Raw genomic sequence first — 24,230 nt, 5'->3', positions numbered from 1 at the left:
TTTCTTATTGTTTATATATTCACATATAATATTCAAATAAATCACTGAAACAATATACAAATATTAAGGAATTGAAATTTGACTAATTATTTTCTTCCTTATAAACACCTAAACATGCGAGTGATGTAATTGTTCACTTGAAAAATCAACTGTGGTTTAAATGAGAAGAAAAAATATATCAACTATTTCTTATATTGAAAAAAATTTGCTTAAGTGTTTAGATGTCATTCAAGTGGTTTAAGTGAGAAAAAAAATTATATCAACTATTTCTTATATATATATATATATATATATATACTCCTTCCCATTTTTAAAATGTGTGTTGACTTAAAACATGATTATAACAATATAACATAAGCACAAAAACAATGCAAGGTTGAACTAAATATTTACTTAAATATATAATGAACAACATTAATGAATAAACGCACAACCAAAGATCATCCATTACATCAGTTTAAGATATATAATGGCTAACTATTTGTGCAATATTGAATATAAGTTTAGACTCGAAGAATGATATTTAAGGAAATAAATGTGTATAACTTAAAAATTAGTCATACTCGATATAACTTCTTTCTTTTATCAAAGTAATTTCGTTAGAAGAATTATAATTCACTAAGAGAATTTAATTTAAAAACTGTCTATTGTTCTGAGATTGAGATTCCTTTAGTAAATTAGTGAACTAGTTGAATGAATTTTGCAAAACTAAAAAAATGTTGCAAAATTCAAAAAACAACAATGTAAGAAAAGTTATCATTTCAAACTTTCCTATCCATTATTATACATCAACATAAAGTCATTTTCGCTCAAACTTACGTATTTACCAAATCATGATTATACGATAATAAAAAATAGATCAATATGATACTAAATTGGTTTAACTCAATTCACTTTTTAGAAATCATACCTATGAATAAGTTCAGAACTTTTAAATTCAATTATATACATTATACCAAGTTTAAAATGCATATTTATATTACTATGGTGTCAGTCTTTCTAATGGTCATTCAATCAAATTGACTAATCGAAATTCAAAATTTGGACAAGCACTTAAATATCCATATAAAGACACTTTTAAAATATATCTTATATATTTTTTTAACTTAATAAGGTAAGCATTATAAGAAGAAGAATGTAGCAGTTATGAGTTATCTCATTCTTCTTCTTTCACAATAATAAAATAATAATACTGCTACTTTTGTTCGTGATATTAATAAATATTGGAGGTATTTTTTATTTATTTTTTTCATGTTCCATTAATTAAAGATTACTTTTATTACGTGGTTATCCTATGTAAATTCACGGAATAAAAAATATCATTCTAGGTGATGTGGACCAATCTAAAGTAGACACATTGAATTGACTTGGACTAACCCAATATAACTTGCTGTCAGGAGTGTTGCTCCCTCCACCGCCACCAGATATTCTCTGCACTATTTCATTCCTAATTTATCCTTGCTAAGAAATGGATGACATCCATTTCACTTTCAACAAATATTGATATCTGTTTAAATATTTTATATTTTATTTTATTATTTTCATTTAAAAAAAAACTTCAACATATAGCACATCCGTTTAATAAATTTTTTAAAAATATTTTAATTATTATTTAAATAATAATACATAAATTAAATTAATTATTATTATTATTTTATTAAATAAAACAAAATAAATTTTTAAATAATTAAATAATAATTTTAAAAATATTAAATAATATTTATATATTAAATTAAAATACAATAAATTAAAAACTAAAAAAAAACAAACTTTAACGGATGTGGCACATCCGTTTTAATAAACTTTTAAAAAATATTTTAATTATTATTTAAATAATAATACATAAATTAAATTAATAATAATTATTTTATTAAATAAAAAAAATTAATTTATAAATAATTAAGTAATATTTTTAAAAAATTAAATAATATTTATATATTAATTTAAAATAAATAAATTAAAAAACTAAAAACTAAAAAAAAAAAACAAACTTCAATGGATGTCGCCACATCTTGCACATCCGTTTAAATAAACTTTTAAAAAGTTTTTTAGTTATTATTTAAATAATAATATATAAATTAAATTAATAATAATTATTTTATTAAATAAAATAAAATTAATTTATAAATAATTAAGTAATAATTTTAAAAAAAATAAATGATATTTATATATTAATTTAAAATACAATAAATTAAAAAACTAAAAACTAAAGAAAAAAGTTCAACGGATGTCGCCACATCCGTTGAAGACTTTTTTCTTCAACAGATGTCGACATCTAGGGATGGTAAAAAAATCTACGTCCGCAGATATTCGCGGATAAAATCCGTGACGAATAGTTGATACCCACGGATATTTACTACCCGCAATCCGCGGGTAACGGATATTTTAATACCCGCTTATAAACGAGTCGGGTGCGGGTATTATACTATCCGTACCCGCGGATAACCGCTACCCGCAAAAAATAAAAATAAAAATTTAATTTATATTTTATTAAGTTAAATTTAATTAAAATTAACATTAATTTATATTTTACAAGATTAAATTTAATTAAAATTGAATTTAAATTTAAATTTAATTTAATTTATATTATATTTTATATATTTTTTGTAATTCTATTTAAATTTTATTTTAATAATTTATTAAAATATATATTTTTTAATATTTGCGGGTATCCGTAGGTTTTAAAATACCTGCGGAAACGAGTATCCGTGCGAGTAGCGGGTGGCTTTTTTTTTTATCGGGTCGAGTTGCGGGTAGGCACTATCCGTACCCGACCCGACCCGTTGCCATCCCTATCGACATCTGATTAAGAAAAGAGGTGGGGTGTAAGATATTTTAAAATATAAAAAATAGTTTTGAAATTTAAAAAAAATGTGATGGTACAGGAAGCAATATGGAGTGGTGTAAGAAGTAACCCTCTGCTGTGAGGCTTTGGGCTAAACAATGCGAGTTACCAGCATGCACCTTCCTTTTTTCTTGCTGCACCCCATAGACTTGATAAATTGACCTTTAACCCTCCCTTCTTTCCCTTCCCTGCATCCAACGGCGGCCGCGGCAGCAACATCTCTTCACTTTAATATTTTGTACTCACGTAGATAAAATATTTGTGAATAAATCATTCGTAAATATCGGTAGATAATGAATATAAATATTTAATTACTCTTGCTATAATATTATCTGCGATATCCTCTATCTGTTAAAATTTACTACTGAATTTTAAATTACTGAATTTTATTTGAATTTCAAGTAATCAAAATATAATTATTAATAAAAGAATAATTACTAATAAAGAAATATTAATCATGATATAATAGTTTAAAATTTAATTTCATATATTTTTATTTTTTATTTAGAGATATAAAATTAAAGCTACTTTGTAAAATATTAATATTTTGAAATTTATATTTGACCAACTTATTTGAATTTATTTTTTGAAAATATAAGTTTATTTGTATTAATATTTTATTTAATTGTTTGATTTGAATTATACTTAAAAACTAATATTTTATCTAATTTTATATTTTAAATATATATTTTTAAATAATTATTTAAAAATTAAAAAATAAAAATATAAAAATATTGGGGGTATCTTCATGATATAAGAGCAGTGGTGTTTACAAAATGATTGGGGGGTACAAACTTGAAACATGGTGTATTTCTATATTTTAATGTTACACGAACCTAATAATGTTAATGTGAAGAATGATGAGAGAACAGATTAATAAATTCACCATCATGTGTCAATGTAAGAACAACAGTTATGGCTGGAAATTTTGGTGAGAAGTGTTATGGAAATTCAGAAAAGTAAAGAGGAAAAAGAAAAAAGGACATGAAGACAATGAGGTGCTTCCCGAACGATACATGTTAGAAGCTATCTTATTCCATCACCAAGATTAGACTAAAGATAAAGCCTGTGGAACCACAATGATGTCAGTCCCTTTTGTCAAAATCTCCATATGCAAAATCCCTTTCTGCCAATTTCTTCTTCTTTCACATGCGATTTCATGCCCTAAATTTCATTTGCACATACCAACTCCATGTTTTAGACCACTTTCTTCATCCACACCCATGAAGTCAGATACCAAATATTATTACAAAACATGGATACATATATATGATTGCCATTCACTGTTTTGTCCAAACCTATTTGGAAAGTTCACTTCTTGTGTCCCACAAACGGGATTCTACTACACCTCCCCATACCCGAAACCAGGACATACACAAACAGTTCTTCACTGTCCCTTTCACCCTTTTCTTTCTCGCGTGTTTTATCTAATGGACACAACTAATAGATGTAGGCTTTGCCAATCCAGGCATCATGCTGCATTAGCGAAAAATGATTCCCATTTTGGAAACAACACCTGTGATTTGTTTTGGTCATTCGTGGTCTCCATTGTGCAAGATGTGTACACTTTGTTTGAGAAGTCACTTTCATTCTTCTTCTTTTTCACAATTGTCTTTCTCCCACACCAAGTTCTACCATGGAGTGTTATCACTTACCAAGTGAAAAGCCTTGCCATAAACTGTAATGAAAATGGTGGTTCCACTTATTAGTGTCACATCCATGATACCTACAATAGGTGCTTCTGTCACAAGTTCGTAAGAACTAACTTAATTTGTTTTGAATTATGTGTGTTCAAAATTATTTTGGTTCTCATATGAAAACACACAAACACTACTAGGTATTATAATATAGCTGGCAATAAAGACAAAAGATCACAAATAACAAGTGCCATAAACTTCATCGACTTTTGAAGTTACTCGCATATAAAAAACTTCTAAGTTGTCTCGTTTGATCAGTTCAGCTAAAATAACCGCCCTTCTAATGTTAAAATAAGCATTTGACTGTCTACACATAAAACACAGCTAAATCATTAGAAAATGTTTCCTTAAAACAACAGTTTTACCATTTAAGCAAGTTCACCTAACCTTATCTTGTGTTTATAAATGGTTTTGCAAGGAGAATCTCAGTTCTATAGAACTATGTGAACTTATATATATAAATATCCATGCTACAGGGAGGCCATGTAGTTTGTACTTTTGTAATCCTATTCCTCATTTAAAGAGGCTGTTGTATATGTTTTTCGATGATTACATGGATCAAGGAAGCATGTCTGTCAGATTAATTTGAAAATTTACCCATCATCATTTGATGTAAAACCATATACTACCCTGCACATTTCTCTTGTTATATCGGTGTTTCCTGCCATTGAAAATCGTCCCTCTGACATAAGCAAAATCGATAATAAGATAAAATAGAAGTTCATTTGTTTATTTGTTGGGACATGAAATGATATTTCCACTCTGCTGTGAAACTTAAAATATATGATGCGTCCAAAGAAGAACCCCCGCACTTTGTGTTGTTCATCAGCCTATAAGGAGAATAACTCCACAAGACTTTTGTCAAATTTCTCACTTACTTTTTTCTTTCTATATAAAATGTTAGATTAAAGCTCAAATGATAATATTCATTTTCTCTAAAAGTAACGCTTATATGTTGATACATAATCTCCTTTATAAGGAAAATATATAACTTTGTTAGAGCAAAACTTTTGTACACTTGCCTATCAAAGAAGTTTACTGGTCTTTTTCTGTAGCTTTTCATGGCTCTGCTTTTCACCTACACACAGTTGGGTTAAGATGTAATTCTGTGCACTGAATATCCCTCCGTGAATCCCTCTCCATAGCGCAATTTTCAACCTATAAAATATTTTCATTTTGAAAATAATATAATAGCGTGTGAACAACGTTCCTTTGTTTTTCTATCTTTTCTCAGCTTTCAGTTTCTTTTGAGTCTCCTAAGCTCCTTTTTTCTTTTCTTTTCTTTCTTCCATATGTCTAAAGAAGTGTGCAACAAAAAAAAAAAGAAACTTTTCTGGCAATAGGTGTGTATGATTACAATAAGCAAACCTCACCGCACCCGAATCCTTTTCTTTTTTGTATTGGTTTTGGAACCAAAAAGGTCAAGCCCCATTAGTATATTAGTGCATATATTATTATATTTGTAGATTCTTTGACAAACGTTAGTCTCTTTGATACTGAAGGACAATATGGGTATCTCCCTAGTTATCCTTCAAAAAGTCATAAGACAAAGAGAAACCCCACAACACATCCTCTATTCCTTTCAAGCATCCAATGTTCTTTATCCCTTACCTTTCATCCCTTTTGAGGTAAATCCATGCTTTTTCTTTCTTGCAAATCCAGTATCTATTTTTCTACGCTCACCTATTTTCTCATCATTGTTTATAATTGGTAAAACTTTGAGTACTCTAAACTAGAAAAGTACGTTAATAAAAATACAATGATTAAGCACTTAAGCATGAGAAAGACTTATTAAACAAAGTGTTATAGTATAATAATGTTAATAATAGTACCACTTTAAGTATGCAGATTTTAACTAAGGGTTTCTAATACTGTACACAGATTGCTCCAATACACCTAATAAATAAACAATACCCATTTACTTAGATCGCAATTTATGTTTTCAACCAAAATTATACCAATATCTAACATTAGTCCAATTTTTTTTTTGTCTTCATTGTATTCTATCAAATCAAGTGGCTTAATGTCTAAGGTATAATTAAATGAGAGGTGCAAAATGAGACAAAGGGTGGACGGACGGTCACCAACTCCCACTTGTTTTTCCAACAAGAGAAGAGAATGTTGAAAATAAATACGCTGTTATTCATACATATAATTTCGACTCACAACCTTTGTTGTTGTCAGTGCAGCCACTACTTATTTTCTTCTTCTCGCTGGTCGCACCTTGGATCTTTAGTGAGACTTTAGAGTGAGATTTGTCCACTTTCTGAGGCTTTGACATTTTCCCCTCGTTCACCATTTCTCAAAGTTATTCCATAAAGACTTTGTTCTTGAGGTAAAGCCTACTCCAATAACTCCTTTTCATGCAAATGAAAAAGGGTCATCCTTTACAAAGGCCAGTGGTGGCTTAGCACTAGCGTGAGAACTCAGGAGAGTCTTGATAGAAAAGGCGTGTTTGGTTATAAGATCAATCTTTTCTTCACATTCACGCTCAGGTCTTAGACACGTAACACCCAATGATCACTCTGGGGGAACTTTCAGGAAGGAAGTTCCACTGAGCTGAAGTTCAAATGGGCATGTGATGTGATGTGAAATATAGGAATCTATTTAGTATTCTCTGGGAACTAAATTTGGACTCTTCAGTTTTGACTGGTGTTTTTTGCTCATTTCTCAAGTGTGCTTCATCTGAGTTCTGACTCGTTAAGTTCCAAGGTAGTAGGATGGTTCATGGTATCTTTGTTTCTTTGTTTTAACACAGTTGAAGTTGTTGTTTATCTCAATTGTCAGTTGTTTCTGCAAATTTACTGTGTGAAGAACTCTGTTTTCGGTGGCTTTCAGTTATGGGGCTTGAAGGGGGTGGAGGAAATAAAATGCTGGGATTGTGATTTACGCCAAGGCACAAACGTTCAAAGAGGTTCCTATCTGTTTCTTATGCTTTAGCCTTTAGCTTTTCCTGTTCCTTTTTAGTGTGCTTAAGAACACGTTATGTACTGTTGAACGACTAATAGTTGGTTTTACATTATCTTTGACGTGATTTTGCTTTAAACATGAACCTGGATATGGAACCAAGCACTAATGTTTGCTGTGTTTTACATGGCAGTCTTCCTGATAAGAAAAAAAATCGAGGAGGATAATCCAGATAATCGCATTCAGGCTTCAGATCGCAAGAAGCTGGTATGTTGAAATATCTTCTTTCTATTTTCTTTTCAATATTCTCAGAAATTGAAGGCACAGCACGTAGATAGATACATTCACAGCAGGCATGAAGAGGGGTGTATGATGCTGAAAAGAAATTTCATCATTCTTCATTTGACTTTTAGGACAAATCTTTAATCATGAATGATGTCAATGGTGGCCCAAAATTTAATAATAACTAACTGTCTTTCCAAAAGTCTAATCTAAGATGAGCGAACAGAGAATTAGTTTTGGCAAACATTATCACTTTTATTTCAATCTCATTAATTACATCCATACTGTTGGAACATTGATGGTCTATTCTGATTTCATTCTGTATATTCCCCATGCGCGACAAAATTTATAATCTTTCATGCATAAGTATGGGTTTGATTTGATTCCAGGACATGGGTTATCTCACGGAATGTGATAAAGCTGGGAAAAACCGAACCCCTACAAATGAAGTTCACAGCACTCTGAAGCAAGAGGTACAATATCAGAAATGTTGCTCCCCATAATTCTTTTGATGCAGATTTTGATGCAATCATATTTATTGCACCGTGGCCCCTTTGTCCATTTCTTCTTTGTTTTGTTTTTTTTTTCCACCTTTTTGGTACATTACATCCATCATTGAGTTTGTGCATCCCGCGTGAGGGACTTGGACCATATTCTTTTAATCATGTCTATTTCGTTCATATTTATTTATTGTTAAATTACCCTGTGACAGATTCTACAACTGGAGAGAAGATTACAAGACCAATTTCAGGTCAGAGGCACGTTAGAAAAGGCACTTGGATACAGATCTTCATCTCTCGTTAATTCAAATGAGATGATGATACCCAAGGTAGCAACAAGTTCAATTAAATTGGGGTCTAGAAAATATGCATATACAAACACATTGTCATATATCTGTCCTGTATCATTAGATTATTGTGCAGCGTATACATGATTATATACATTGTTATGCATTCCTCTAGTCTTAATTTTTTCTTTTTGTATTCCAGCCAGCCACAGAATTAATTAGGGAAATTGCAGTGTTAGAGTTGGAAGTTGTGTATTTGGAGCAACATCTTCTGTCCTTGTACCGTAAAGCATTTGATCAACAATTGTCTTCGGTATCTCCGACTTCAAAAGATGAAAGTATAAAGTTCCCTTTGACAACACTTAGTGCACGATTCATCAATGTTTCTGTGCCAGAGATCTTAACCAATAGAGAATGTTCTACAACACCATCTAAAGACCATGAGCTTGAGACTCAGAGAAAAGAGCAAGAGAAACATGAGCCTGAGACTTTATGGAAAGAATACAATGAAAATCTAATAGAAGAAAACCATTTGGATTCTGGTGTTTATCGTTGTCATTCCTCGTTATCCCATTGTCCAGCGTTTACGAGAGAATCTCCTCCAGCTGATTCTTTAGCTAGATCTCTGCGTGCCTGTCATTCCCAGCCATTGTCCATGTTGGAGGTGAGTCTAAGTCTTGTTTGTATAAAGTTTTCAATGAACATTTATAAGATGAAAAATATAGGAAGAAGAAATAAAATAAACGCATATGTTAAGTTAAAATTAGTTTATGTATTGGATTTTAACTGAGTGCATGATTATATGCAGTATGCTCAAAGCTCTTCAACAAACATATTAAGTCTGGCAGAACATCTTGGTACCCGAATTTCTGATCATGTTGCAGTGACACCTAATAAACTTTCTGAGGATATGGTGAAATGTATATCAGCTATATACTGCAAGCTTGCAGACCCTCCCATGACTCATCCAGGCCTCTCATCTCCAAGTTCATCCTTGTCCTCGACAAGTGCCTTTTCCATTGGAGATCAAGATGACATGTGGAGTCCAAGGTTCAAGAATAATTCCTCTTTTGATGTACGGTTGGATAATCCTTTCCACGTAGAAGGACTCAAGGAGTTTAGCGGTCCGTACAGCACCATGGTTGAAGTCTCGTGGCTTTATAGAGAGAATCAGAAGTCTGGTGATACTGAGAAATTGCTTCAGAATTTCAGGTGAGGCTGTTATATTTCATTCAGATAATGAAGATCTCACGTTAAAACTATATAGTAGAAGTTTCTAATGAGCGCGTCCTTTTTATGTTGTTTTAGGTCACTTATTTGTCGACTAGAACAAGTAGACGCTGGTAGGCTGAAACACGAGGAGAAGCTAGCTTTTTGGATCAACATACACAATGCTTTAGTGATGCATGTAATTATACTGTCAAGAATATGGTTCTGTGTAATATTTTCTCATTTGATTAGTCGGGTTATCATTTGTTATTTTGTTTCTAATAGGCATTTTTGGCTTATGGGATTCCACAAAACAATGTGAAAAGAGCTTTTCTTCTTTTGAAGGTAAACATTGAGAGTAGTACCTTCGAAGTTATTTAATACAGGATGGAACTCTTATATGCTTGTTTGGTCTTTGCAGGCTGCATATAATGTTGGGGGTCATACGATTAGTGCTGACACAATACAGAGTACTATACTTAAGTGCCGGATGTCTCGTCCAGGCCAGGTGAATCTTATCTTCCCAATTACTTCCATGTAGAAAACAAATAACAAATGAGAGAAAAAAAACAACTGAAGTGAAACTCAAATATACTTTTAATATTTCTCATCCACAAGCAAAGTATTTTTTGCTTTTCTTTTATTCTAGACACTGGTGATTTACATGGTTGCTACTTCAAACTTGATTCCTCTTGTAGTGGCTGCGCTTGTTATTTTCTCCAAGGACAAAATTCAAGACTGGAGATAGACGACAGGCTTATGCACTGGAGCATCCTGATCCTCTTTCACTCTTTGCACTCTGTTCAGGAAACCATTCTGATCCCGCGGTATTTCCTCAATTCTAATTTTTATACATTTTTCACGTTTATTTGGGAAATTCCTTATACATTGGCTAGTATTCAAGCAAAATCATCTGGATAACATTGAAATTAAATCAGTTGCAAAAGTTGTTTACATATGCTTTGACAATGCCATATGCAATGGTTAGAACTTGGAAGTGTTACATGTCAGGAAGAAAATTACTTCTAACTGTGTTTAACAGTTAACATGGAATGTGGTGTGAGAAGTGACTATTCTCAGAGAATTATTCACACCTTATTCGCCCTCTTGCTATCCACCCATTGAAATCTGTCAACCAAACTCGTTTTCTTAATTGGCAATAACTTCCCTCTTTAGTTGACTTTTTTGTTATACATGGAGGGGTCTGAATCGAAGAACGAAAAAAAGACAGCGATTCTATATAAATCATTATTTGCTCTCAATAAGAAGATAAAGTGGATCATTCCATGTTAGCTGTAAAACTACGACACCAAGTTATTATGCTAACCAAACAAATTGAAGGCAGGGGATTAAGAAATAAATATATGGACAAATAGATTAGGTGTACAACAGACATTTTTTAATATTCATTTGCCTAACTCTGATGATGTTTGGCAGGTACGTATATACACACCAAAGAGTGTGTTTCAAGAGCTAGAAGTTGCAAAGAACGAGTACATTCGAGCCAACTTAGGAGTACGCAAGGACCAAAAAATACTATTACCAAAGCTTATTGAGTCATTCAGCAAGGACTCGGGTTTGTGCCCCAACGGTGCCATGGATATGGTCCTGGAATCTCTACCCGAATCCCTCAGAAAGAGTGTTAAGAAATGTCAGCTTGGAAAATCCCGGAAGTGCATAGAATGGATTCCACACAACTTCAGTTTTCGATACCTTATATCTAAGGATATGGTAAAATGAATGATTGTTTCGCAGCTTTGCTTCTTAGTGTCGCAAGGGGTGTGCTTTGTTTGATCTGTGTAATTCTTTTTGTACAAAGTAGAAAGGGCACAGCGAAATATAATACTATAATGTGAAAGCACAGTAGTACCTACTACAAGTGAGGCGGTGTAAATAATGTGTGTTGCTACTGTGCATGCACTCGCTAATCCCACAGCACACGTATATGTTTGGTGATTGTCTAACATGTTGCTTATTATAAACAATTGATTTCGGCTTAAAGACAAAACAAATGGTAGAACGCATGAAAATGAGAGTGTCTGGTCTTAGCCCTATCACGATTAGAAATTTAATCAAATGACGTATCAGTTGTAAATCTAAATCATGAGTGGCTTCTTTTGTCGACGAGGTTAGTGTTCACCAAAAAAGTCTAAGCTCAGCTTGGAAAACAAATGGAATTGAACGTGTAGACCCCAACTCTGAACAGCTAGAATAATTAAATTATTAACACACTCAACGAAGCATCAAGAACTGAAAAAAGTATATTTTAGATACAAAAACTAAACTTAAAAAAACCAAATTTCAGTCATCCATAAAGGTTGAATAGCAATGCCCAAATTTTCAGTCAACCATAATGTAATGTCCGAATAATTGAATCCTTGGAAGTATTCAATTTTCTCTTCAGAGTCTCTGTGTGAGATGATATAAACAATAAATAAAAAAATAAAAATGTCCATATATTATTGCTTCATAATCAAACCTTTACAAAGTTATTTGTCAATTACCACTGTTTAATTACATTTTATAACTAACTCATACCCTTTTATATATTTTCGTAGTTGGCAAATGACCTTTTATATTATTATTGACTTTTCAACCCAAAGGCAAAAGTCAAAATTGCATCGAAAAGAAGGGTGTCACGTGGCATAGGGATTTGAGTATCATGTTGTTCAAGTTGGAAACATAACTTCTGTTTTTCCTTCCTTTTCCTCATCCCTTTGACTACTAAACACTACAAAGTATCAAGTTGTGCAAGGTCAGAACCTTTTTACCTTTTAAGTGACACGTATTTAAGCGCTTAAATTTAAATTTAAAGTAAAACGATTAATAATACTTAATTACTTTCGCACATAAATATTGATGAAAATCACATAAATGGTGGTCCAACATCATCTAAGAGTTTCTAACTAAAATCATCAGCAGTAGCAGAAAATAACAAGAAAAACTTGAAAACCTACAGCACATGAAGAAGAAAGAAAGTGAGAAAACCTACGTCATAAACAGAAAATGTCTTTACTTCATAATTAATTTGATATGATGCATGGAATGGGAATGGGAATGGAAATGGATGATGAATGGATTAGTATGGGCTCTCTCCAATGACGTTACCCGGTGGGTCATAGAAACAAATGGTCAAGCTTGACTTCTCCTTCACGCACGACGCTTCAGCGCACCCAACCTCCGTCGAATTCCTCCACACCACCTGCGTGTAAACCCCGCACTCGTGCTTCCCCACGCACGAGTTGTTAGCGCTAACGTAGAACTCTTTCTCCTTCACCCACTCCTCCACCGCCACGCGTGGCGCCACCGTCGTCACGCCCGCCCACAGCTGGTTTCCGCCGTACTTGCTGGTGGTCAGGTTGGCGAATTCGCACTTCATTTTGTTCCGCTGGTACCGGACCATCAGACTGGAGGCGTTCCCCAGCTTCTCGCTCCACCTCAGAGGTTCCACGCCCACCACGGCTCGAGCCTCATTGTGCGCCTCCAAGTACTCACTCGCCGCGGCTGTGAGAGGCGGCGGCGGTGGATTGGGCGGAGCGGTGGCGGCATGGGCGAGGATAACAAAGGTGAGTAGAGAAGCAAGGGAAAATGAAAGATGATGCAAGATATCCATTTGAGCTTAGTCGTACTTCAATGGTTGGATTATGCTATGTATGACAAAGTTGGAGTCACGGACTTATAAATTCTTTATCAGCAACGACAACGTAAGATGACCAGTCTTTGAATTTACCATCTTCTCCTTCCTATATCTTGATGTTCATTGCTGCTGCTGCTGCATGTGTATTGCAGATTGCAACATCATATTAGCACGTAAATAATTATTACCATTGGTTTGATTAGTTTCATAAATAATTAGTATAAAACATCCATTTTATGTTAGTAATGGCCACTTTAATTTATATAATACTCAATACTAACGCAGTTCTATAAAAAGTTATTTTTTTTCTTGTCAAAATAAAATACCAAAAGCAAGCGAGTCTCACTAGAAAAAAAGGGTGTGCGGATAGCAAGGCCCTTGAATGTACCATGACAGAAATTGGGCCGGATGAACTCGTTCAAGTAGCATTAGTTGAAGCCCATTTCAGAATTTTGAAATGTTACATTTCAGCAACAAAATTCTGGTCATGTCACTCACAAATGTGACTCATATATATCTTTAGTTTACTTTATAATTTTGCATTATTGTTCGGTAACAGGAGAGGTGTTTGGTTCTCTCTTACACACGCAAATCTATTAAACAAAATTCTTAAGGGAGGATCCAAATAAAAATAACACCATCCAAACTTTATTATGATATATACTTGCTCAGTTACAATTTAACATATGGATAAATTGTAATAAATTAAAAAGTTAAAAAAATTTAAACATAAGTGAAAACAGTTACTAAATGATCATGTTTTTCATTAGTCTAAAAATTATAATTAATAATTAATAATTCAGGTGCAACTATTTTTAATTAAAAACTTAATAATTTCATGATTTAATCTTGACTTAACTCATGTAACTATAATTATATGATTATACTATTTTCTATTTTAAATTCATTTATTAACATGCAACATTCTTATTCTTCTTCAATTTCTTTTACTTGCTTCTACAAATAAAAAGACAAAAATAATGTTCATATAAAAATAATAATAAAAAGTTAAATAGTATGGTTATTACAATCATGAAACTTTAGAAGAAAAAAAATACATTAGAAAATTTTATCATAAACTTAATTAAATTTATAAAGGATGAGAACACGATAACACTAATTTAACTTAAGAAACATATTGAATTTAAAAAATATAGAAACTCACTAAAAAAATACAAGAATAAAATTAATAATTATTTTATTTTAAAAAATACACTCTTGCTTATATTTTTGAAAAACTGAGTTTTTTTAGTGATTATTTGCTTTTTATATTAACTTCTATTTAATACTTTATAAAACGTTATTTAAATATAATTAACACAATTAAGTGGTATTATTAATTTAAAATATAATTAACACAATTTAATAATATCAGTTAAATGAATTATAAGCTTTTTAAATTAAATTAATCAATTTAGTTTTTTCATAGAGTATAGATCAACCAAGCAAATTAGATTGATTGAGGATTCGAGATTTAATAAGTCTGAAATTTAGCTGTTTTAAAATGGATGAGAATTGATGCCAAAACTATCGCATTTTCTGTTTTTAATATTTAATTTAATTACTTTAAGATAAATGAAACATATTTTTAAAAAATATGCAATAGTATAAATTATACTTTTCATTTTAAAACATAAAGTTTAGTTATGCATGAAAAAATGATTTTTTAATGTCCTGTTATATCATATATTTTACCTTTTTAGTGTCAAATATAAATTGTTTGTGTTTTAATTTTTTATTAGCTGTCAAAATATTTCATATTACAAATTAAAATACACATTTTAGAATACAAATTTGTACTCTTCTTGCTTTTAAATATTTATTATTTTTCTCCAGCTTAAATTTTCAAATTAAAAATACATAGTTTAGAAAACAATCTTTCACACAATTACAACTAGAATAAAATAAATATAACTTACTCATAAAACATATGTAATTACTCATTATTATTCCTAAATTAAGTTTAGACAAAATAACAGAAAAATAAAACAACAAATATATTATTCTCTAAAATTTTATATATAATTATTTTTTAAAAGAGAATATTATCAATTATTTTTAAGGCAAGAAATACTTTCAAAGAATACAATATTATTATATATATGGTACCAAATATTTAATACAACTCCATGCTATCCCCTGAATTTAGTATTGCTTTTTAAATTCAAACGATCACATGTTAATTCGTACGTCCACTTGGTGGTTCCTTTGAATTTAGGAACCTACTTATTACATTATTTCTTAAAGATCTGTGATTGTATTTAACCATTACTTTTAAAAGTATAAAATAATATCAATTAGTTTTCATTTATATTTTTATCTTTCATATAAGTTTTAATTAGATTCTATGTACACTTTCACTCTGATGAAAAATAGAAAGAGTAAAATAAAAATTTGATTAAAGTCAACAAAATTTATGATATTTTTTAACAAAGAACTTTAAACTTGAATAAGTCAAATATGTCATTCAACTACTAACAAGAATGAGGCCACTAAAATTAGTCTTAGATTCTTAACTCCGCTAAATACAAGAATGCAAATTCAAAATGCCATTTTCCCACTGCATATTTGAGTTCGTCACTTGAATTAGTCAGTTAAGTACTTCCTTACGCTATTTTAAACGAGCATTTAATTTAAACACGTTTAATTCCTGTAATTATGATAAAGAAAATTTACTAAACAACAATACTAATATGATTAAATAAGCTTCTTCAGCTAACAAAAATAGCTAAAAGATAATAAAAAGTCTCCAATTCTTAACCCTGTTTTTACATCCATAAATATTGGGAACGCATCATGAAGTCTGCAATCAATTATATAGAAAGCAATTTTCCAACCCTAATCGCGTATTGGAGAACCTTGAAAAAAGGTTTTGTAAGAAAGAAACAAAAAAATTCACTGAATTCCAAAAGCTGGAACCCTGATTCACGTAGTACATGTTTTGAACAGAATGGGTGCAATTACAAACAAACAGAGATGGAGAATTGTGAGAAAGGCAGGGAATTGTTCAGATGCTGCATTTCATCATTCCTGTGGGGGCAGCCATACCAATTCACAATCTCTTCTTTCACAACCAATCACTCTCATTTGGGCCCTTACTAGTACAAATTTAATCACCAATCTCTTCTTATTCTCTTACAAGGTCCCACTCAAGCAAATCGATTGAATCACAAATCAAACCCAACAAACCAAATCAGTTTTAACAAAACTAACTTACACGAGTCTAAAGGCGCCGCGTAACGGAAGCTCTGTTTGTGCCGGTGTGGTTATTTTTGGGGTTGGACAGTGCGGAACCCGCTTTAACGGCGAGATCGCAGAGGAGAGTGAGGGACAAGGGGGAATGAGAATGCGAGAGAGGGACGAGGAAGTAGATTCGGCCAGGAAGAAGCTCCTCCTCGTCGGGGACGCGTGGCATGCACGTGCCGATGTGCACCGACTCGGAGTTGCAGAGGTAGCAATGAGGGTTATCGTTGAGAACGGTCTTCGCCGGGATGGGTTGCTTGAACTCCTTGATTCGACCCGCCAGGTTCATCACCATGATTGACGAAGGTCTTCGGAACGATTCCGATGCATGTGCACCGCCACCGCCATTATTCATCCATGCGGTTGTGTTCGTGGTTTTGGCGGAGGGAGAAGATGCGCACGCGCCCATTGCGCCGAGTAGATGCTGCTGTTTCGAGATTTGTTCCTTCCCTTCTTATCCTGTTTTTCTTTATTTATTTTTTGGTATATTTTGGATCTTGGTTTCTTCTTCCTTCTGAGGGATTAGGGTGACGTAGTCACATAATAGTAACATAATAACCTTTGTCATTTGACTTTGACGCAAAATATGCGCGTGCGCTGAAAATAACAATTGGGAGAAAAATGTATTAAATGTTTGCATTTAATGATTTCATTTTTAAATTTGAGACAGTGTATCAATTACCAATCAATGTGAAGATTCACAACTCTTGACCTATTTTTAAATATATATATATATATATATAATTTTATTTTATTCATTTTTATATAACATTAAATTGGATGTAAATTTATGAGTTAACTTTCCTAAATAGTAGAAAAAAGTATAGTTTTTCTGAAATTAATTAAATCATATTTAATTTATTGAATATGTAGGCTAAACAGGTCCAAATTAAATTAGGGAAAGTTAATTTATAGTATAATTTTAATAAAATTTTTACTATATTTATTTCTAAATTATACTTATTTCTAACTAAAATTATATTGGATATTATTATGAACTTTTATGATATGAAAATCTATTAAAAATAAAATAAATTAAAAGAATGCAAAATATTGGAAGATCACTCAAAGTTGTCAAATATTATATTTTATGAAATATAGATAAAATATATATGCTATAAAAAATATAAATGAATAAATAGAGATAAAATATTAAATCATGTATATTGTTATATATGAATGAAAATTATATTAATTAATTTATCAATATAATTATATCTTTCAAAAAACAGAAAAAAAAATTAAATTATATATGTATAAAAAAGAGTATCGATGTTATCTTTCGTTAAGACTTGAGAAACATTCAAACTAAAGAATAATTATTTCTTAACTAAAACTTAAACTTATGAAAATTCTCTCTAAACATGTTTTAAAACATAAATAGTTTTATAAACTCAGCATAAAAAAATTTTGTACATTAAAAAATAATAAAAAAGTTATCGATATATTCACTCAAAATTATTCTAAAAATACGAACATAAAAAGTTTAATTAAAACAATCTTAATTATACCATCAATATTAATCTCAAGCCAATTAATAGATATATAATTATTTTTACTATAATTATTTATTAGTTAATATTTTAATAATTTTAAGACAATTATAATATTATTTGATAACAAATAATTTGAATGTTTAATTAATTAATTTTTTTAATTATATAATTTAATTATATGTTTATAATAAATAAATTAATGTATATGTAGCATTGAAAAATATTATAATTAAACAAACAAACATTATTTTGATTTTGTTCAAAAGAAGATATGCTATTAATAATAACATCTTCACATTCACATGTTAATACATTATTATTATAACATACAAAAAAGAGTAAAATATTATTCAAAAATAATTATACAGTTTGAATATCAAATTAATCTTGCCATGGTCTATAATTTATACAATCAAGTCTATAATCACAGATTTATATATATATATATATATATTTATATATATATATATATATAAGATAAAAACATATGTATAATAAAATTATAAAAAATATTTATATTTAATTTCAAAAATAATAATAATAATGATTTACTTTTTTATTATCATAAAAAGTAACACAGTGTATATGTTTTCACTGTTGATAACATTTTAAGCTTTAATAAAATTTCAAATTAAGAAATTCCAATTTGATTTGAAGTCAAAATATTAATATTTAGTTGCTCTCACCGATACAATAATTTATAAGAAGTCAGAATAATTCCTTTCTTATACCTAACCAATGTACATTCAAGAATTTTTATTGACTTCTCATAATTAAAATTTTCATTTGAGTGATCTAGAAGTGAGTAAAACTTGAATTATTAATGAATATTACTATTCAATACAAGTTCTACTCTAATTAGGCTAATCACGTTAATTGAACGCATTCATTATAAAACATTGACTTTCTCTTAATATTAAGTTAAACTTTAAAAAATATTCATCTACCTCTTCAATCAAATTAAAAGTATAAATATACAAATGATTAAATAATATATACGATTAATAAAATATCACTTTATTTTACCAATTCAGTCAAGAAAAATTAGGATATTTGTTGAGTGAATTTTGATCAATATGAACCTACTTTTTTCATATCTATATTACTAAGAATTTTTTGTAATTATTTTTATTTATCTTTAAGTTGCTTGATTTAAAGAAAGTTTAATCCATTGAACAAAGTCCTTAAATAATTTATACTTTCACCAATATTGGAATATGTTAGACAAATTGAAATTTGATGATTGGATTATAGAAAAATAAATTCATGGAGTGTAAGGAATGTTCCTAAACTGCAACAAAACTTTAACTCGTTTTTCACATAAAAATAAATAAATTATTTTATACCCATTTCTCATAACCCTTACAAGAATTGAATACTTCTCATATGATAGTTTACACAATTACAAAATCATCCAAAACTCCTACATAGTTAATAAGTCAAATAAACACATTTAAGTTTTTTTTTCTTTAATTTTAAATTTGTTAAATTTTAGCTTTACTTTCCTATTTAAACAGGAATGGTAAAATGAGGGTGTCAAGAAACACATTTTTTTCTTCTATATAAGATATATATTGCTAAAAACTAAATCAAAATAATGTCACACTCTATCTGCATATACTATAATTGATAATAGTCAATCCATGTAAATAATATATATATATATATATATATATATATATATATATATATATATATATAAATAATCTCATGTCCTCACATCATTTTCTTCTACTATAAAAACTAAATGTCTACCTTTAATTAGTTTTTTTTTCTTTTGAAATCGGTTTATCGCTAATTTAAAGCAACTTATGTCATGGTTAACATTTTTTATGGTGAAATTGGAACATAATTTATATATTGAACATTTTTATTTATTGTGAATTGTTATTCTATAAAAGTAAATATATTCCCTTTTTCATTCTCGGTTTATTAGAAACCATATAATTATTTATATATTTGTTTTCTTTCCATCCAAACTTACCATTAAAATTCTGGGGCACTCAGTTTTGAACTACTTGCTAAAGTTTGATGACAAATAATTGCATGTATTTTGTTTTTGTGTCATAGAATGATTGTTTGTGGGAAATAAGAATGGAGAATTTTCTAAATAAAGGGGCTAATGATGAAATGCACCCAGAATTTGTGATCCATAAGATGTGGTGAGTGAGTGAAAGGTAGCCATTAGGCAACTCCACTGAGGAAAAAGTGATGGTGTTGGTGATATGCATGTCATGTGCAGATTCAAACAGTGATCTATTTCAGTGATGTATAGACCTTTCTTTTTCTTTCTCTTTTACTGTCACAAATCAAGTGGCCAACTTGATAAATAATTTCTTAACACAGAAGGGTCCCTGATTTATGGGTTGAAAGGGACTATGCGGAAGGAACAGATATTCATCACCAATCCTTTTTTGACTATACCTAGGGTTTTTTTTTTAATTTTTTATAGAATTAAATAGGGTGTGTTTGAAAAGTTACTTCAAGAAAAAAGAACTTATTGAATTAAAGACAAAATAAAATAATTTTTTAATTAATCCATTCATTTACTTTTAATTAAATGAACCAATGTACAAACTTTTGTTTTTCTATTTCATTTATAATTAATGTATCAAGTTCTTATATTTAGGATTTAAAATTAAGGTTTACTTAAAATTTTGTAAATTCTTTAATTATAGTGAAAATCTTTCAAGTTCAAGTTGCTTGAAAAAAAACTAAACCTATATTCAAGTTGAATCCAACAAATATAAATTGGTCTCGTCTTTTTTTTTTCATCAATCTTATTTTTTTTTATAGTTTCAAAAAGTTCAAAGAATCGGCATCATAATAATTGTTTAAAAACATTTAAATTTTTGTAAAACTAAATCACCATTCTCTTGATTGAAAAAATATTAGTTGTAACTGTTTTAACAAACCTCTTCGGTCTCTCTACTAAACTCAATTTTGCTACTTACTTAGAGAGCGGTTAACTATCCAACAAGTCTACGTAACCTAGACACCTAAAACTTCCTAATAGATGTTACCTTTGGCTCTCTAATCCTCATCCTCTTTCAAGTTAAAAATAGTACCAATTCATGTAAAATGGTTACTTAGTAGCCAAAAAATACCACTTTGCAATTTCAATTCAACTTTCACACACCAAAGATCAAGTTATCATATAACCTATATTTCATATTCAATCACTTTCTATTCATCATACTAAATCAATTATAACATGTAATCTACAACACATTGTTACTTTCTCATCAATCATCATCATTCATTAGAATTCATATATCATTATTACAATTATGAATTAAAGCTAGTTTTCCTTAACTTGGTTAAACTGCATTTTTTTCTCACATTTACTCTTTAGAGTTTTATTTCTCAAAACTAGACAAAGAAAATCCTAATTAGATATATAATAATTTAAAATAAATGTTAGATGGGATATGTAGAATATATATATATATATATATATATATATATATATATATATATGTTTAATACCCAATTTTGTCCTCAGTTTGGTTGGCAAATCTCAATTTAGTCCCTCGTTACAAAAGTGTTTGAAATGGGTTCTTACTTTTAAATTTTTGAGTCAAATTAGTCCCTTCCGTTAAATATAACCAAACGGAGTTAATGAGATGATGATGTGGCAGAATGCAATGATAACGTGTTATTCTTATATTATATGCACATTGACGTGTTAGAAGTTAAACTGGATATTAAAGATTAAGTATTTGAAATGAGAGAAAAATCGATTTAGGGCCTTTTCTTTTCTGCTAATCACATATGTCTCCCCCACCTCCACAAATTCCAGCACTCATTCATCACTCCACATACAAATACTTCATCACCTCCATTCACCCAAACCCCAAACTCATAGAGCACCTCCACAGCCACCAATCAAAGCTGCAGACTGCCCAATTCCACACACAAAACTCTTCACCCCACGGCATCATCCACTCTCCAATTGAGAAAGGCATTTATTCTCATTCTCATCCCCACTCTGCCTCACATAAACCCAACCCTAACTTCTATGTTTTCCCTTCACACCCAAGGAGATGTTGTGGCTCCTCCCACCTCGACGTCGTCCTCCGCCTCCCGCTCCAGACGTCACCACTCTCCTTTTGCCGCGCCGCCCCATTCTGCATTGCCGACAAATGTGCCTCTAATCGAACCTCCATTCCCGAGAATACCTTGATTCTAGAGAGCTACGTGAGGGGTTATATATCTAAATTCAGATATAGTTGTTGTAGACGACATTGCGAAACATGAGTGTGATGGTGATAGATCTGGTGTGGTAACGGAAACTCGGTTACAGTAGAAGGATAGAGAGCTGGATGGAGATCCAGAAGAGCGACCGATCAAAGAATTGGGTTCTCTGCCACCATTTCTGCTGGTGTTCGCGGGACACGTGTGGCCCATTGAGCACAGGTGGAATCAACATCTGTCTAGGTTGAAAGTTGAAAGGGAAAGTTGGAAGGGAAAGTTGAAAGAGAAGGTTTAGAATTTTTCTAGGTTTGGATTTGGAAGGGGAAGCTGAAAGAGAGGTTCCCAAATTGGGAAGTGAATCAAAGACATAATTTGGCTGCCCCACCTTCCCGGGACAAATTTAGTGAACGTCATGTAAGCGGGGGCGAACGGAGGCAGAGGCGAAACGGTAGTGGGTGGTGGCTGCAGTGTGATGAAAGCGGGGCGAACGATGTCGTATTTGGAAGGGTGAGTAACAGAAAATATAATTTTTGACAATTTAAAAATGACAATATCCAGCTCAACCTTTGACAACTTAACATGTCACCGCATACAATATAAAAATAATATAAAAATGACACATTATCACTGCATTCTGCCAGATAATCAATCTCTTAACTCCGTTTGGTTATATTTAACGGAAGGAACTAATTTGACTCAAAAATTTAAAAGTAAGAACCCATTTCAAACACTTTTATAACGATGGACTAAATTGAGATTTGCCAACCAAACTGAGAACAAAATTGGGTATTAAACCATATATATATATTCCTCCATATTCTAATACTTAATTTAGAAAATCAAATATTATCCATATTGACATTTTTATCTGGTTAATACAGAAATGTTTTGTTAAATTCGAAATAGATTAAAAAATACTCAAAGAAAGAATACTGGCAAGAATCACGACACATGTATATATTTCTAGGAGCGAGAATTATGACATGTACATCTTGAATTGGTGGAAATATCAATAATATATAAATCCTAATTTCAGTTGGAAAGATTGAATTTACTTTCTTCAGATAAATTATTTATCAACAAAATAGATTTCTATAACGTGATTCAGTCTAAATCATTTATTTTGAAAAATAAATTATAATGATGACATATATATATATTGTGGAGACACAATATATATACTATCAAAAATAACGAATAAATTAGCAAAATTGTATTAACGGCCTACTTATTTTAAATTATGTCATAGTTTTATAAATGAAAATAAAAACATATTTATACTCCTTTATTTTAATATAAAATTGTCTCTGGTGAACGTTTTGCGCCTGTTTTAATAGTTTTTATTCGGTACTAACAATAACAGTTTTTGGTAGTGCTGTAAAAAATGGGTTATAATTCGCAAGTCAATCTGGTTCATTGTGGGTTTGAGCCGGTTGGATTTGAGAAAAATGTTTTTAATTTATGTGGACTAGTTTTTAACCCGACTCACTTAAAATCTGATTCACCGGGTTGAATCCGTGATGTGCCGGGTTGCCTCACTAACCCACCTAATTTAATTTAATTATTTATTATTTTGTGTTTCAATATTATTAGTTAGTATTTTTTTATTATATTGCATATGGTGATAAAGAAGATGTTTGAAAAATATTATAGATTTATCTATTCAATACTCTAATATTATATTATAAATGGGCAAGTGATACAAAAATGATTGATCAATATTAAAAACTTATCTGTTCTCCTTTTGTACATGTTTTTGGATTACACTTAGATTGTATATGATACTTTTTTTTGAATTGTCTTTGGAGTTTAATATCATTTTAGTGTGACATTTATTTAAATTTGAATTAAAAAAAATTATAATTTTTTTATTTTAAAAAAACTTATAATTAAATGAGCAAGTGAGCCAACCTGTTTAATCCACCAATCC

At 30.5% G+C, this 24,230-nt stretch overlaps 3 protein-coding genes across 4 annotated transcripts; 1 reads left to right on the top strand and 2 right to left on the bottom strand.

Moving 5' to 3' along the window:
• Window positions 1-6,618: 6,618 nt before the first annotated feature.
• LOC108334786 (uncharacterized) lies at window positions 6,619-11,590 on the top strand. Of its 2 annotated transcripts, XM_052870045.1 has the most exons (12): window positions 6,619-7,254; window positions 7,381-7,456; window positions 7,643-7,716; window positions 8,121-8,204; window positions 8,444-8,560; window positions 8,721-9,182; window positions 9,327-9,730; window positions 9,827-9,926; window positions 10,013-10,072; window positions 10,149-10,235; window positions 10,426-10,554; window positions 11,165-11,590. In XM_052870045.1, the coding sequence occupies exons 4-12, from the start codon at window positions 8,124-8,126 to the stop codon at window positions 11,465-11,467; spliced, it is 1,743 nt and encodes a 580-aa protein (XP_052726005.1). In that variant the 5' UTR covers window positions 6,619-7,254; window positions 7,381-7,456; window positions 7,643-7,716; window positions 8,121-8,123; the 3' UTR covers window positions 11,468-11,590. The 2 variants fall into 2 exon arrangements, with proteins under 2 accessions (XP_052726005.1, XP_052726006.1); XM_052870046.1 differs by lacking the exons at window positions 6,619-7,254; window positions 7,381-7,456; window positions 7,643-7,716; window positions 8,121-8,204 and adding an exon at window positions 8,221-8,365.
• Window positions 11,591-12,544: 954 nt separating this feature from the next.
• Window positions 12,545-13,401, bottom strand: LOC108335212 (STS14 protein). Its single transcript, XM_017571177.2, has one exon. It carries the CDS (start codon window positions 13,338-13,340, stop codon window positions 12,807-12,809), a length of 534 nt encoding a protein of 177 aa, XP_017426666.1. The 5' UTR covers window positions 13,341-13,401; the 3' UTR covers window positions 12,545-12,806.
• A 2,768-nt stretch (window positions 13,402-16,169) lies between these two features.
• On the bottom strand, window positions 16,170-17,326 carry LOC108335213 (uncharacterized). The gene has a single exon (XM_017571178.2). The coding sequence runs from the start codon at window positions 17,014-17,016 to the stop codon at window positions 16,588-16,590; it is 429 nt and encodes a 142-aa protein (XP_017426667.1). The 5' UTR covers window positions 17,017-17,326; the 3' UTR covers window positions 16,170-16,587.
• Between the last annotated feature and the right edge of the window lie 6,904 nt (window positions 17,327-24,230).

The sequence above is a fragment of the Vigna angularis genome, chromosome 10 (assembly GCF_016808095.1).
Source record: "Vigna angularis cultivar LongXiaoDou No.4 chromosome 10, ASM1680809v1, whole genome shotgun sequence".
Taxonomy (NCBI): domain Eukaryota; kingdom Viridiplantae; phylum Streptophyta; class Magnoliopsida; order Fabales; family Fabaceae; genus Vigna; species Vigna angularis.
Note: the sequence above shows the minus strand (reverse complement) of the source record. Positions and strands in the feature narration are given on the sequence as shown.

What these genes read in the sequence shown, in the direction of transcription:
- LOC108334786 (XM_052870045.1), top strand. Translation starts at nt 8,124, where the DNA reads ATGGGTTATCTCACGGAATGTGATAAAGCTGGGAAAAACCGAACCCCT. An exon ending in GAGCTTTTCTTCTTTTGAAG is followed by an intron (nt 10,073 to 10,148) that starts GTAAACATTGAG and finishes TGGTCTTTGCAG; the next exon opens with GCTGCATATAATGTTGGGGG. An exon ending in GAAACCATTCTGATCCCGCG is followed by an intron (nt 10,555 to 11,164) that starts GTATTTCCTCAA and finishes GATGTTTGGCAG; the next exon opens with GTACGTATATACACACCAAA.
- LOC108335212 (XM_017571177.2), bottom strand. Translation starts at nt 13,340, where the DNA reads ATGGATATCTTGCATCATCTTTCATTTTCCCTTGCTTCTCTACTCACC.
- LOC108335213 (XM_017571178.2), bottom strand. Translation starts at nt 17,016, where the DNA reads ATGGGCGCGTGCGCATCTTCTCCCTCCGCCAAAACCACGAACACAACC.